The sequence below is a fragment of the Zingiber officinale genome, chromosome 1B (genome assembly GCF_018446385.1).
Source record: "Zingiber officinale cultivar Zhangliang chromosome 1B, Zo_v1.1, whole genome shotgun sequence".
In the NCBI taxonomy this organism is placed as follows: Eukaryota; Viridiplantae; Streptophyta; class Magnoliopsida; order Zingiberales; family Zingiberaceae; genus Zingiber; species Zingiber officinale.
In genome coordinates, this window is record NC_055986.1 from 19,534,272 (window position 1) to 19,546,058 (window position 11,787).

The following is an 11,787-nucleotide window of genomic DNA, read 5'->3' on the forward strand; positions in this document are numbered from 1 at the left end:
GACTTAATTATCGCCCTAATCTCAACTCATAACATAATTATACTTTTAAATTTTTAAGTGTTTAGATTTTGTTGAATAAATTTAGAGTACCATTTATATACAGTTACAGATTCACTTTCAAAATATTCATCTATATTACAATTTAAATTTTGATCATGTTTCTAGTGAAATCGAATACTTAGATTGATTTTTATAATTAATTAATTGAATAAGGATATAGATAAATCGTATTTTAAAAAGGCCATTGGCTTTATTATATGAGCGATGAATGAACGCTAATTTTGACTATGAACTTTGAGGGAAACGAAAATCACGAAATGATAAGTGTCAAATGACATTATAATAGTGCCATATAGTATTAAGGTGACCCCACAGATCATCCGAGATGATAAATGATGACATACTTATCACATAAAATTGTAAAATCAAACCATAAAACTATCGGAGCATAAATTCCTAAATCCTGTGCAACTCACTCCATCATCACTTGTCCTCTCGATTGCCGTGATTTATCTCTCGTGATGACCTGAAGTCAGGTGCGACGGAGGCGCTAGAGGCGAGCAATTTCACCTTTTGCCACGTATAGCATTAAGGTTTCAAGTGAATTTATTATTTTGTGTGACTAACCCACACGCAAAACTTCAAAAATAAACGGGAGAGAAAATCGAAGAAATCAATTCAATATTTGGATATAAAATTGCCATGGTTGACGCTTAATAATCCTTCAGGGGTGAATGAGTGATCCATGATACTTAAGTATTAGTAGAATACCTTTTTCACAAATGATTTGTCTCATTTCAGGATGAAGAAACTCCATTCTATTTCACCGTCAAAATGCATGATGGAAGGCAGCCACCTTGATCACAGAATCACATGAACAACCTGAGAATACACTTGATTTTTTCACCAGTTTATGTTTCTCAGAACCAACTAGTCTAGAAGTCCCATTCTAGCAACTACAGCCCTTGCTACACAATCAAATTCAAATCCATAGTAATCGAAGCTTACTAACTCAGTTTAAAAAGGAAAAACTATGAGCAATTGCCTCAAAACATCATGACATAGAGAGCAAATTCCCTGAAATCACATCTGTCCAGAGAATTTCATTAGAACTTCGATACGACCAACCCAGCCTCAAAGAAATGGCACGCATTCATAGTTTGGAATTGCTTCTTTCTTTTGAGAGTTGTCCTTCACTTACCCCATTCAAAATCAACAGAGGATCTTGCCATGTTCATACGGAAGGAATTCTCCGGTCTGATAGCATTAGCGAAGGAATGCCAACCAAGAAGATATGGAACAATAAACTGAAGAAAAGGAGTTATTTGAGATATATTTGTGATTGTTAAAACAAGAAAATAGCATATTGGAGGAATACAAAGAGAGGAGAGATGCCATACATTGAAAGCCGAGTTAAGAATAGCAAACTCCGGTTTGCTGATTGGTATGTATATGCTGTCATCCATATTCAATAGCCGATTTTGAACATCTGAAACAGCGAAATAAAAAGCAATTTACTATGGCAGACCTTCCGAATACCAATGGTGAGCATTTTGTAAGTACCAAAGGTAGCCAATATCGTGCAGCTTCAAGAAAGGCACAATGACATGCATTTGCCAGAAAAAGCAGGAAGGGAAGGAAACATGATGAACAAATGGAGATTTTTTCAGTAGGATTAGCCATAACAAAACTATAAAAAATTATGAATGAATGGAATAATTTGATCCAGAGAAATGGGATGAACTAAAACAAGAAAATAACAAAATTGTTTCATGCAGATTTTATGGATGTTTGCATACAGGCAAGACTAGTTACTAGTGTGAGGCTTCAAAGGCACAAAACCAAAGAACAATTATCCGTTGTACGGCTGCAAGCTTGAATAGCACAAATAGATTGCATATAGGATTTAAAAGATGAACATTTTTAGGGTTAATAACAGATGAGAAACACAGAAATTTAAAGAGCAACGTCGAGGCCTGACAGATTGCATCATATGGAAAAAAAATCTATTTAAATTCAAAATGTGGGAAACTAGTGAATTACTGAGATTAAAGAAATATCCGGTGCCATCTGGAAGAGGTTCAACCTTTAAAATCTTCCTTATCTTGCCTTCCTCACTGCAAAATAAAAATAATAATAAAAGTTGCACTTAAGCAAAACACTGACTGAGTTACAGTTGTAGTCTTATAGATTTTCATGAATTATGATGTTAAGCTAGAATATCTTTGCCTAGACTCAGAAATATCAAGAAACTATTTCATGGAATGTGGAAGTGCATGAATATGAAGATACGCTAACTAACAAGTATTGTTTGATCAAATAAAGCTGTGCAATAGAGAAAATCATATATCTCTAAGAAATAACTAGACACATAAAAATGATGTTTAAAAACTAAAAAAGCATTTTAGAACGGTTAGCACATCCCTATACAATGGTAGCAAAATGTGGAATCCGCCACCCCAACGGCCCCACGACCATCTATAGGAGGTAAATCAGGAAGCTGTAATTGGCCAGTGCAGGGAGGGATTTTTTTCCAAGGTTTTGCCGAGATTCGAACCCTTGTCCTATGATAGCAACTCTGTCCCGCACTAGCCAACTCAACTCTGCCCCGAGGGCAGCACATCCTATTCAACAATCAAGATAAACTACACAAATGATTTTCATGTGTACAACAAATTTCTTATCGAAGTCCAAAAATATTACTTTCTTCCCTTGAATGGATCATGAAAAAATTCACAAGAATCCTTTGCACCGAGACTCATCAGATGGCCAATTTCAGGTATGGACAAAGAAAAGACCTGCATCAATAATGAAAAATAATAAAAAAATTGACATATGTTTGTATAAAATACCACAAGAAAGCAAACATAGTTGCCAAAGAGAACAAGGACTTGCCAGCAGAAGGGACAGAAACAGTTTCAGAATTAAGGAGCCAATAAGTTGAATGAAAGCTAATTGTATATTGACCAACAAATTATATGAACAAAGCATGCCAGCAATAATCATAATGGAGCATCATTGACTATGATATTTGTAGCACACAGGCTTAATTTCATCATTAACTCAATAATGAAGGATCAAATCTCCCAAAATCATTCAACTAAATTTCAACACGGGTTAATTTAGTATGAAAAAAGGAGAACTTTTTTTTTAAAAATCTCTGAAGTCCTAGTGGACTCAAAACTTTATGGGCAAAAGTCCTAGAATGGTTCCTTTTAATTCAGAAAGCCTTATAAAGGTCTCAATTTTGCAAAATACTTTATAGAAGACCTTTTCCAACTTTTTCTTATGAAAATATACATACCCCTTCGCTGGACTCTACAAGGTGTTGGTTGGAGTCTTGCCAACCATCAAGATTCAATGGAGTAACCAAAAGTCTAAACAGAGTCACTGAAGTCTTGTCATTAGTTTCACTCTTGCTGTTTTGTTTGAGTTTTGACATTTCAAAGCGCAGGACCATATGTTGTCAAATGATGTTATATATATGTGTGAAAATCAGAAAATTTAGACACATTTATGGTAAAACATGGTTATGCATCCTCCAAGTGTCAAAAATTAGAGTTAGCAGCATGAATATAACAAATGGTGTTCCATTATATTTCTCTGAAAATTAGAACGTTTGAACACCATAGAACTATGTCTGACAAAATATAATTTTACACTCTCCAAGTATCAAAAACTAAGAGAAAACTACATGAATGCAACCAGTGATGCCTCATTATGCTTCTCTATGAAGATTAGGACTTTTGGACGCCTATGTGCCATAAAATTGTCCAGAATTATGAGTCATCAAAACATGGTTCTTCACTAACCACGCGCAGTTATCTGGAGCGGTTAGTGCGTAGAAGCTTGCCACTTGAGAGCGTGGGTTCGAACCGCGGGGTAGTCAGGGCGTAATTCCCTGGTCCCCGTGCACCTCTTCCCACTGCGCACTAACTTCTCCAGCTACCGTGATTTACCTCCCTCGTAAAGACTTTGGGCATGGTGCGGCGGGGGCACTAGGGGCGAGCGATATCGCCTTTTGCCACTTCACTAACCACGTGCAAAACTTAGAAGAAACAACATGACTTATGGTTTTTACATACCCATGTGGCACATAACCATTCTTTTACCAGGGTTGGTTTCACACATCCCTATGTCATATGTATCAAGTCTCTAAGTTGGTAAAAGAGTTATTTTGCTTATTACGAGGTCAAAGGCTCAAATTTCAGCATAACAACTTTTTATTTTTATTCAAAATTAAATAAATAGCTCCAATGGGCCACTAATAGGGGTGAGCAAAAGATAGGTTAAATCGAATTAACCGACTAAACCGATCGAAATTTGAAATTCGGTTCAATTAATTCGGAAGTTCATTTTTTTATATAAACAATATCAGTTATTTTGGTTTAATCAGTTAGGTTTCAGTTTTAAAAAACCAAAATCAATTAAACCGAATCAAGAATAGGAGTGGAAAAAATACCGAAAATTTCAGTATACCGCACATACTATACCAATATATACCGTTCATGTCAAAATTTTCGATATCGGTATAAAATTTATTATTTTTCGATATTTTGGTATATACCAAAATACTGAATAAATTATTTATTTTTTAAATTAGGATTTTGGGCTTTAATAGGTTTTAGTTTGTTTAAATTCTCTCCCTCTCAAAGTTTACTTGACAAACACATTGTAGCAGCTACTATTAACCAGTAGCTGCTACAACACAATAGCAGCTACTGACCACTAGTTGCTACAACATAGTTTTTCCTATGCTGTTATAGCATCTACGAACCAGTGGTTGCTATAATAGAGAAAATTGTGTTTTAGCAGCTATTGGTTAGTAGCTACTACAATGTATTTGTTAAGTGAACTTTGAGAGATCATAACTTTTGACTCAGATTGAACCTTGAAAATCACAATATATCGAATCGAAGTTCGTTCAGAGATCTTCAATTTGATATATTGTGCATTATATGATTCATTCAAAATTAAAAGTTATAACCTCTCAAAGTTCACTCGACAAACACGTTGTAGCAGCTACTGGTCAGTAGCTGCTACAATACAATTTTCTCTGTTGTAGTAGCTACTGGTTTATAGATGCTACAGCAGCACAGGAAAAACTTTGTTGTAGCAGCTACTAGTTAGTAGTTGCTACAACAGAGAAAATTATGTTGTAACAACTACTGGTTAGTAGCTGTTATAATGTGTTTGTCGAATAAACTTTAAAATGTCATAACTTTTGATTCTAGATGAACCATATAATGCACAATATATCAAATTGAAGATCTCTGAACGAGCTTCGATTTGATATATTGTGCATCTCATGGTTCAATTGGAGTCAGAAGTTATGACTTCTCAAATTAGCAAATACATTGTAGCAGCTACTAACCAATAGTTGCTACAGCACAATTTTCTCTATTGTAACAGCTGCTAGTTCGTAGATGCTACAACAACATAGGAAAAATTATATTGTAGCAACTACTGATTAGTAGATGTTACAACAGAGAAAACTGTGTTGTTGCAGTTACTAGTTAACGGCTGCTATAATGTGTTTGTCGAGTAAACTTTGAGAGGTCAGAACTTTTAATTCTGGATGAACCATATAATGCACAATATATCAAATCGAAGATCTCTATATTATGCGGCTTATGGTTCAATCTAAAGTATGGCCTCTCAAAGTTCACGCAACAAAAACAGTGTAACAACTATTAACCAATAGCTGCTACAACACAATTTTCTTTGTTGTAGCAGCTAGTAACCAGTATCTGCTACAATATAGCTTTATCTTGTTACAACATACCGTACCAAATTTTGCTATCGAAATTTTCAGTATGAAACTCATATCATACCGAAAATTTGGTATAACAGTACGGGTATCGGTATAAATTTTTTATACTAAATTTTTCGATACGGTATACGGTATGAGAATTCGGTATCGATATATCGTACCAACCTAGCCTTGACCGAGAAGAAGTTTAAAAATTAAAATAAAATCCCTAAATCCTTATTCCTAATCCCTCTCTCCGTCTCTCGTCGCTCGTCAACCTCCAGAGTCGCGACTCCCCCTCTCCTCTCCTCCCGACGCTCTTGCCTTCTCCCCTCCCCTCTTGTCGCACTCGTTGCCGATGAGACTGTCATCGGCGTCCCTCTAAGTCCCCTCATCCTCACGCAGGTCGTAGCCAATGAGCGACCGGCAACCTCCCTCCCCTCTTGTCTCTCTCGCCACCTGTGAGGCCATCATTGGCAGTCCTCTGCATCCCCTTGTCTTCACACAAGCTGCAACCAGCGATCAAGAGGATTGCTACCTCATTGATGTCACCCGATCTCTTCCCCTTCCTTCCTCCAAGCACTCCTCCCCGATTTAACTCTTGATATCACTTTCTCTGCTTGATGATCTCGCCGCCTATCGATCAGATCTGGAGGTAGCTCACACAGATTACTTCGATTTATGTTTTCTCCGTATTTCGCTCTTCTTCGATCAAATCATTTGTTTTATAACTCGAAAATATAGTTTAAAGCATTTGTTTTTTCTCATGTTGATGTATTCTATGATAAGATCAAGTTATTGCGGAATTATAACTTGAGTTCTGTGATAAGATCGAGTTGTTTTCTCCGTATTTTGGCTGCCTGATCATTATAAGGTTAGTTATGATGGCTGGATTTCTGTCCGTCGGCTGAGAGCGCCGCTGTGTGAATGACCTTTTACAAGCAGTTAATTCTGTTTTTTTTATTTTTTTAAGTTCAGTTAATTCAGTCGAAAACTGAATTAACCAATGTTATATCCGTTTGGTTTTTTCAATTTTATCAGAAAATTCGGTTGGTTCGAACAAATTTTGGTTTATTCACTTTCGGTTCAGTTTTCAACCAAATGCTCACCCCTAGCCACTAAGAGGCTGACTGAGGCTCTAGCTAGTGGCAAGTATCATGAGAAAGATAATAGAAAAGCCTTTTTTCTTCATCTTTTGCACCACATATGACAAGAAGGGAAGGATTGCAATTATCTAAGTGTAATGGCATTACAATCACACACAGAGAAGGGAAAAAACAATTTGGCATACCTGCTTTCTACTCCAATCGTATTGTCGAGTACCTACAGCAGGAGCAAATTGGAGGAGAATAAATCCTTCCTTAGAAACTTTGTAAGCTCCAGACTGCAACGATATGATATAAAACCACCACGCTGACTACAAAAATGTAAAAACCAAATTTTGACGAACTCTGAGTAGAAACTAAAGAACTCACTTCAAGAGGGGCGAATTCAGGGGCTCGAGGATCCACCGTGAGCGCTGCCTTCCCTTTGTAAATGGAATAACCAACGAACACCCTCGAATTCAACGCTGCAAAGAGAGCAAGACGAAACAAGAAAGGTAAGGAATTTAAACGGCGACAAAGTTAACAACCTGAAGCGAGGAGCCAATGGGCACCTCCGGGGGGTTGGGGGTTGAAAGAGGCAGGTTCCTCAGGCGGCGGTGAAGGAGAACGACCAGTTAGGCGGTGTTGGTCTAAGAACTCGGAGCGGCGGCATCGAATGGAGAGATGTTGCCGTTGGTAGTTACTTACGAAACCAATGGCTAGGGTTCTGGGAGCGCAGAGAGTACTACTTTTGAAGGAAGCAGACGAAGAACGGAGGGGAGAAGGGGAAGCGCAATGACAATGGATAGCGTGAGAAGAAGAGGGCGAATACATCTTTTTGGATGCGCAGCAGACGAGAACAAACGACCGCCTCGTAGAAGGCCGGATAGGGAGCGGAGCTGCCGCCGCTGCAATCGACCCTAATAAGCAAGGTAAGCAAAGCTCGATTTGTTGTGTTTCGCGAACGTGATCCTGCGTAAGGATCCGCTTTCCCGTTTTAGTTTGGTATGTGTAATCTACTTAAATGTAATATTATATTAATATAATTCTAAATTTATAATGTTACAAAATTAATTATTTTATTTGATATAATTCTAAATTTGTAATATAATGTAATCAGGATTACATTACAAAATTGGTTATTTACATTACAAAATTGATTATTTTATTTGATATAATTCTAAATTTGTAATATAATATAATTAAGATTACATTACAAAATTGGTTATTTACATTACAAAATTGATTATTTTATTTGATATAATTCTAAATTTGTAATGTAATGTAATTTGGATTATAAAAGTTAATAACTTTTTGTAATCCAAATTACAAACCAAACAACACGTAATCGGATTACATTACAACTCAAAATTTTTTAATACAAAATCTAACCTTGATCTCATCTCATCTCATCGAACCAATTTCTCACCAAATCGTCGACACAACTCTCCCTCGTCTCGGCAGAACCTCTCCCTCGCCTCGCACATATCTCGTCTCGCACACTCATCCTAGCGCCTCCATCAGCAAAAATATGGAGAATACATTATCACCTTTCCTAGAGGAATTTGTTCCTTTTCTCCATTTTAGAGTTCTTTTAATTTTTACATTCTTCTACACGTCATTGTCTAAGGATTATTGAAGTGGATTCGTTCTCCATTTTTTCCGTATATCTTAGGATTCAACCGTGGTGAAGCAGTGAACTTTGCAATTGGTGATTCGTTTCCATTTGGTAATATGGCTAGCCAACGATATGCACTTCTCAATCAAATGTCATTGCTTACTCACTAGGAGCTCCTATGCAGGGAAGCACAATTTCTTTCCAACAACCTGTCTGTTTCATATACCAAAAGCCATGTCCCCTCAATTGAAGAAACTATATCCCAGCGGAGTGTCAAACTTTCTTTTGTGTTCTTATGCGTTTCCAACACTTTGCTCGATCGACAGTGATGAGGTTAGGAGCCCGTGCATGCATCAAGTCAGAGAATGCATTGTATAGCATATGCAGACGTGATTGTTATGTTTCTCATGTTAAATGTATTTGCAACAACGATCCAATTTGTTTCCGCCATGGTACGATGCTGGTCTAACATGAAAAATCTAATGTCATTTTCTCTAGTATTAATCAGTATAATTTACTTGTCTAATCATTTTTCATCAAGAAGGCGAGCTCAGAAGTTACTGTTGTAAAACCAACCGTACAGTATTTGTGAATAATTTTATTTAATTTGATCTTATTTAATTTAGTCGGATTAAATTTGATTTAATTGAAAGGCAGAATAAAATTATTTAAATTCTGTTATAAGATTATTTTTATCATTTTACAATAATATGAATTACATTTCTTATCAAAAATAATGTACATCAAATAAGAGAATGTAATCACCCTTGTAATCAAAGATTACATGCATAGTATATAATTATTTCACCAAACATTGTAATGTAATCCTGATTACATTACATTACAAGCTGGATTACATTACGCTATACCAAACGTAGTTGTTCAGGACGATTTGGATTCGGATTACAGATCAGTCTAATAAACATTTTAAAAAAAATCTTTCTTTTTAGATACGCATGGCGGTAAACAAGGCAGGAATTCTCTAGCCAGGATCCATAGACCACTTTTGAATTCCTGTTCAATCACTGGTATGATGAATTGTACCCTAACAGATGAGGTTCAACTCACCCCGCCAATAAATTTACAGGGCTTTTCCTAGTCCAGAAGATCCTGGATCAGAGGATCTGACCTTCAGTAAATAAGTCAAATCAAGCTGAATCAAGATTTGGGATATTCTGTTAGACACAAACAATCTAATGTCAGAGATTTATGGGTACTTAGTTGAATTTAAAACTTCACAGAATTTAAATTTAACTTACAATCGAAATGACCTGAGCAGATAATCTCAGGTTGCCAGCAGGAGCTGGTTTCCGTAATGCAGCAGAGCTGAGCGACAGGGCAGGTCTGCAAAGCGGTAGAGCAGGTCTGTAGGGCGGCAGACCAGAGCAGAAGACTAAGTCTGCAGAGCGGAAGAGCAGGTCTACAGAGCGGAAGACTAAGGCAGGTCTGCATAGCAGCAGACCAAAGCGGCAGGGCAGGTCTGCAGAACGGAATGACCAGGTCTGTTTGAGCAGGTCTGCAGAAAAGGAAGACCAGGTCTGCAAATCAGAATGACCAGGTCTGTTTGAGCAAGTCTGCAGAAAAGGTAGATCAGGTCTGCAGAAAGGGAGACTAGGTCAGACAGTAAGGTCGGGCGAAAATTCCGACCGGGCAAGCTGATCGAGGCCTGCGAGTAGCAGCTTCCTTGAAACAGATTCACCCACCTCCGACTGTGATTCGAGGTTTACTTGGGTCGTCTGTTTCCCAGGATAGAACGATCGACCGCGAACTCTACCACGGGCACTCTAGCGAGCAAGAGTTGCACGACAGAGGAGGGGAATGAGGAGAGCTTCTGCCTTCATAACCTTTTGCCTGTGGTCGCAACCTCCTTATGATCATTACTCAACGCTAGCTTTTCACTTAGTCGTTTTGATTCTGCATTAATCTTTCTTTAATGCATCTGTTACACAAGCAGCAAAAAGATATATGTGGCAAAATGTTAGTTGTTCCGCTTGGGCAAATTTTGCCCCGACCGATTCGGCATTCATGTGCGCAGGTCGCGCTCGAGTCAACTTGGTTCAGTGCAATCCGGGCCTTGGATTTGCACCCCCGAGAGAAAGTCTCTCCCCATGCATTTGTCCACATCCTCAATGTATGTGAATTAATATAAACCAACAAAGATGCCAAGAAACTCCCAATGTGGGACTAAAGTCTCATGCACAATAGAGCTTCTTCTCTTCTCCATTCACACTTATTCAACATATTCAAATTTGTTTGATAAAATAACTGAGACAAGTCAAGTCTAGCTTAAAATGACCAACCTTTTAAAATGATTATTCAAGCTTGCTTGATTTATTTTTTATAAGCTTGTTTGAAACTTGACTTGAGTTCGTTTAGATGTTATCAAACTCTCAATTCAAGCTTGACTTGAGCTTAGTTCAAATTTGATTCGTTTAGATATTATCAAACTTGTTGATACAGTCTGACCTGGATGTTGTTTTGATGTTGACACTGATTTAAGTTTCAATCAGATATTGAATTAACTCAGACAAATCAGGGTTGACTTGGTTGACCTGATTAATCTGATTGGGAAAAGTCCGAGCAAGGAGCTTGGCATTGGAGAAGTCCTGGTGAGTGAAGCCAGGCAATTGGAGAAGTCCTGGTGAGTGAAGCCAGGCAATTGGAGAAGTCCTGGTGAGTGAAGCCAGGCAATTGGAAAGTCCTGGTGAGTGAAGCCAGGCAATTGGAAAGTCCTGGTGAGTGAAGCCAGGCAATTGGAAAGTCCTGGTGAGTGAAGCCAGGCAATTGGAAAGTCCTGGTGAGTGAAGCCAGGCAATTGGAAAGTCCTGGTGAGTGAAGCCAGGCAAGGGAAAATCCAGATGGATCAAGGGTGATCGGACATCTGGTATTGGGAAGTCCAAGTATGGAAACTTGGCATGTATAGTCGGAGAAGAGCTCGGTAGCTCGGTCTCTGGACTGTCAGGATTAAGGGTAGCAAGCTTGGAAGCTTGCCTCTTAAATCACAACCTTGGATCGGTCTGATGACCGATCCAGTGGCACAAGTGGCACGGGTGATCGGTCGGCAGACCGATCCAGTGACACTAAGTGTGCCCTGATCGGTCTACGGACCGATCAGTAAACACTCAGTAGCATACTGTGTTGGATCGGTCCGTGGACCGATCAGACTATGGGTGGATCGGTGCACAGATCGATCCCCCCCTCGATTCTGGACTCCGTCAATTGTTTCTGATCGGTCAGGAGACCGATCAGATAGCCCACAGAAGCTTCTGTGTGGTAACTGATCGGTCCACTCAGTAACGATGGAAAAAGAGATTTGAACGTATGGATCGGTC

General features: G+C 38.3%; 1 protein-coding gene across 1 annotated transcript; it reads right to left on the reverse strand.

Annotated features, from left to right (window-relative positions):
• Positions 1–874: 874 nt before the first annotated feature.
• On the reverse strand, positions 875–7,825 carry LOC122052106 (single-stranded DNA-binding protein WHY1, chloroplastic-like). The gene is made up of 7 exons (XM_042613509.1): positions 7,410–7,825; positions 7,228–7,322; positions 7,044–7,136; positions 2,704–2,798; positions 2,044–2,117; positions 1,401–1,489; positions 875–1,307 (listed from the first exon to the last, which is right to left on the reverse strand). The coding sequence occupies exons 1-7, from the start codon at positions 7,669–7,671 to the stop codon at positions 1,194–1,196; spliced, it is 822 nt and encodes a 273-aa protein (XP_042469443.1). The 5' UTR covers positions 7,672–7,825; the 3' UTR covers positions 875–1,193.
• Positions 7,826–11,787: the final 3,962 nt, after the last annotated feature.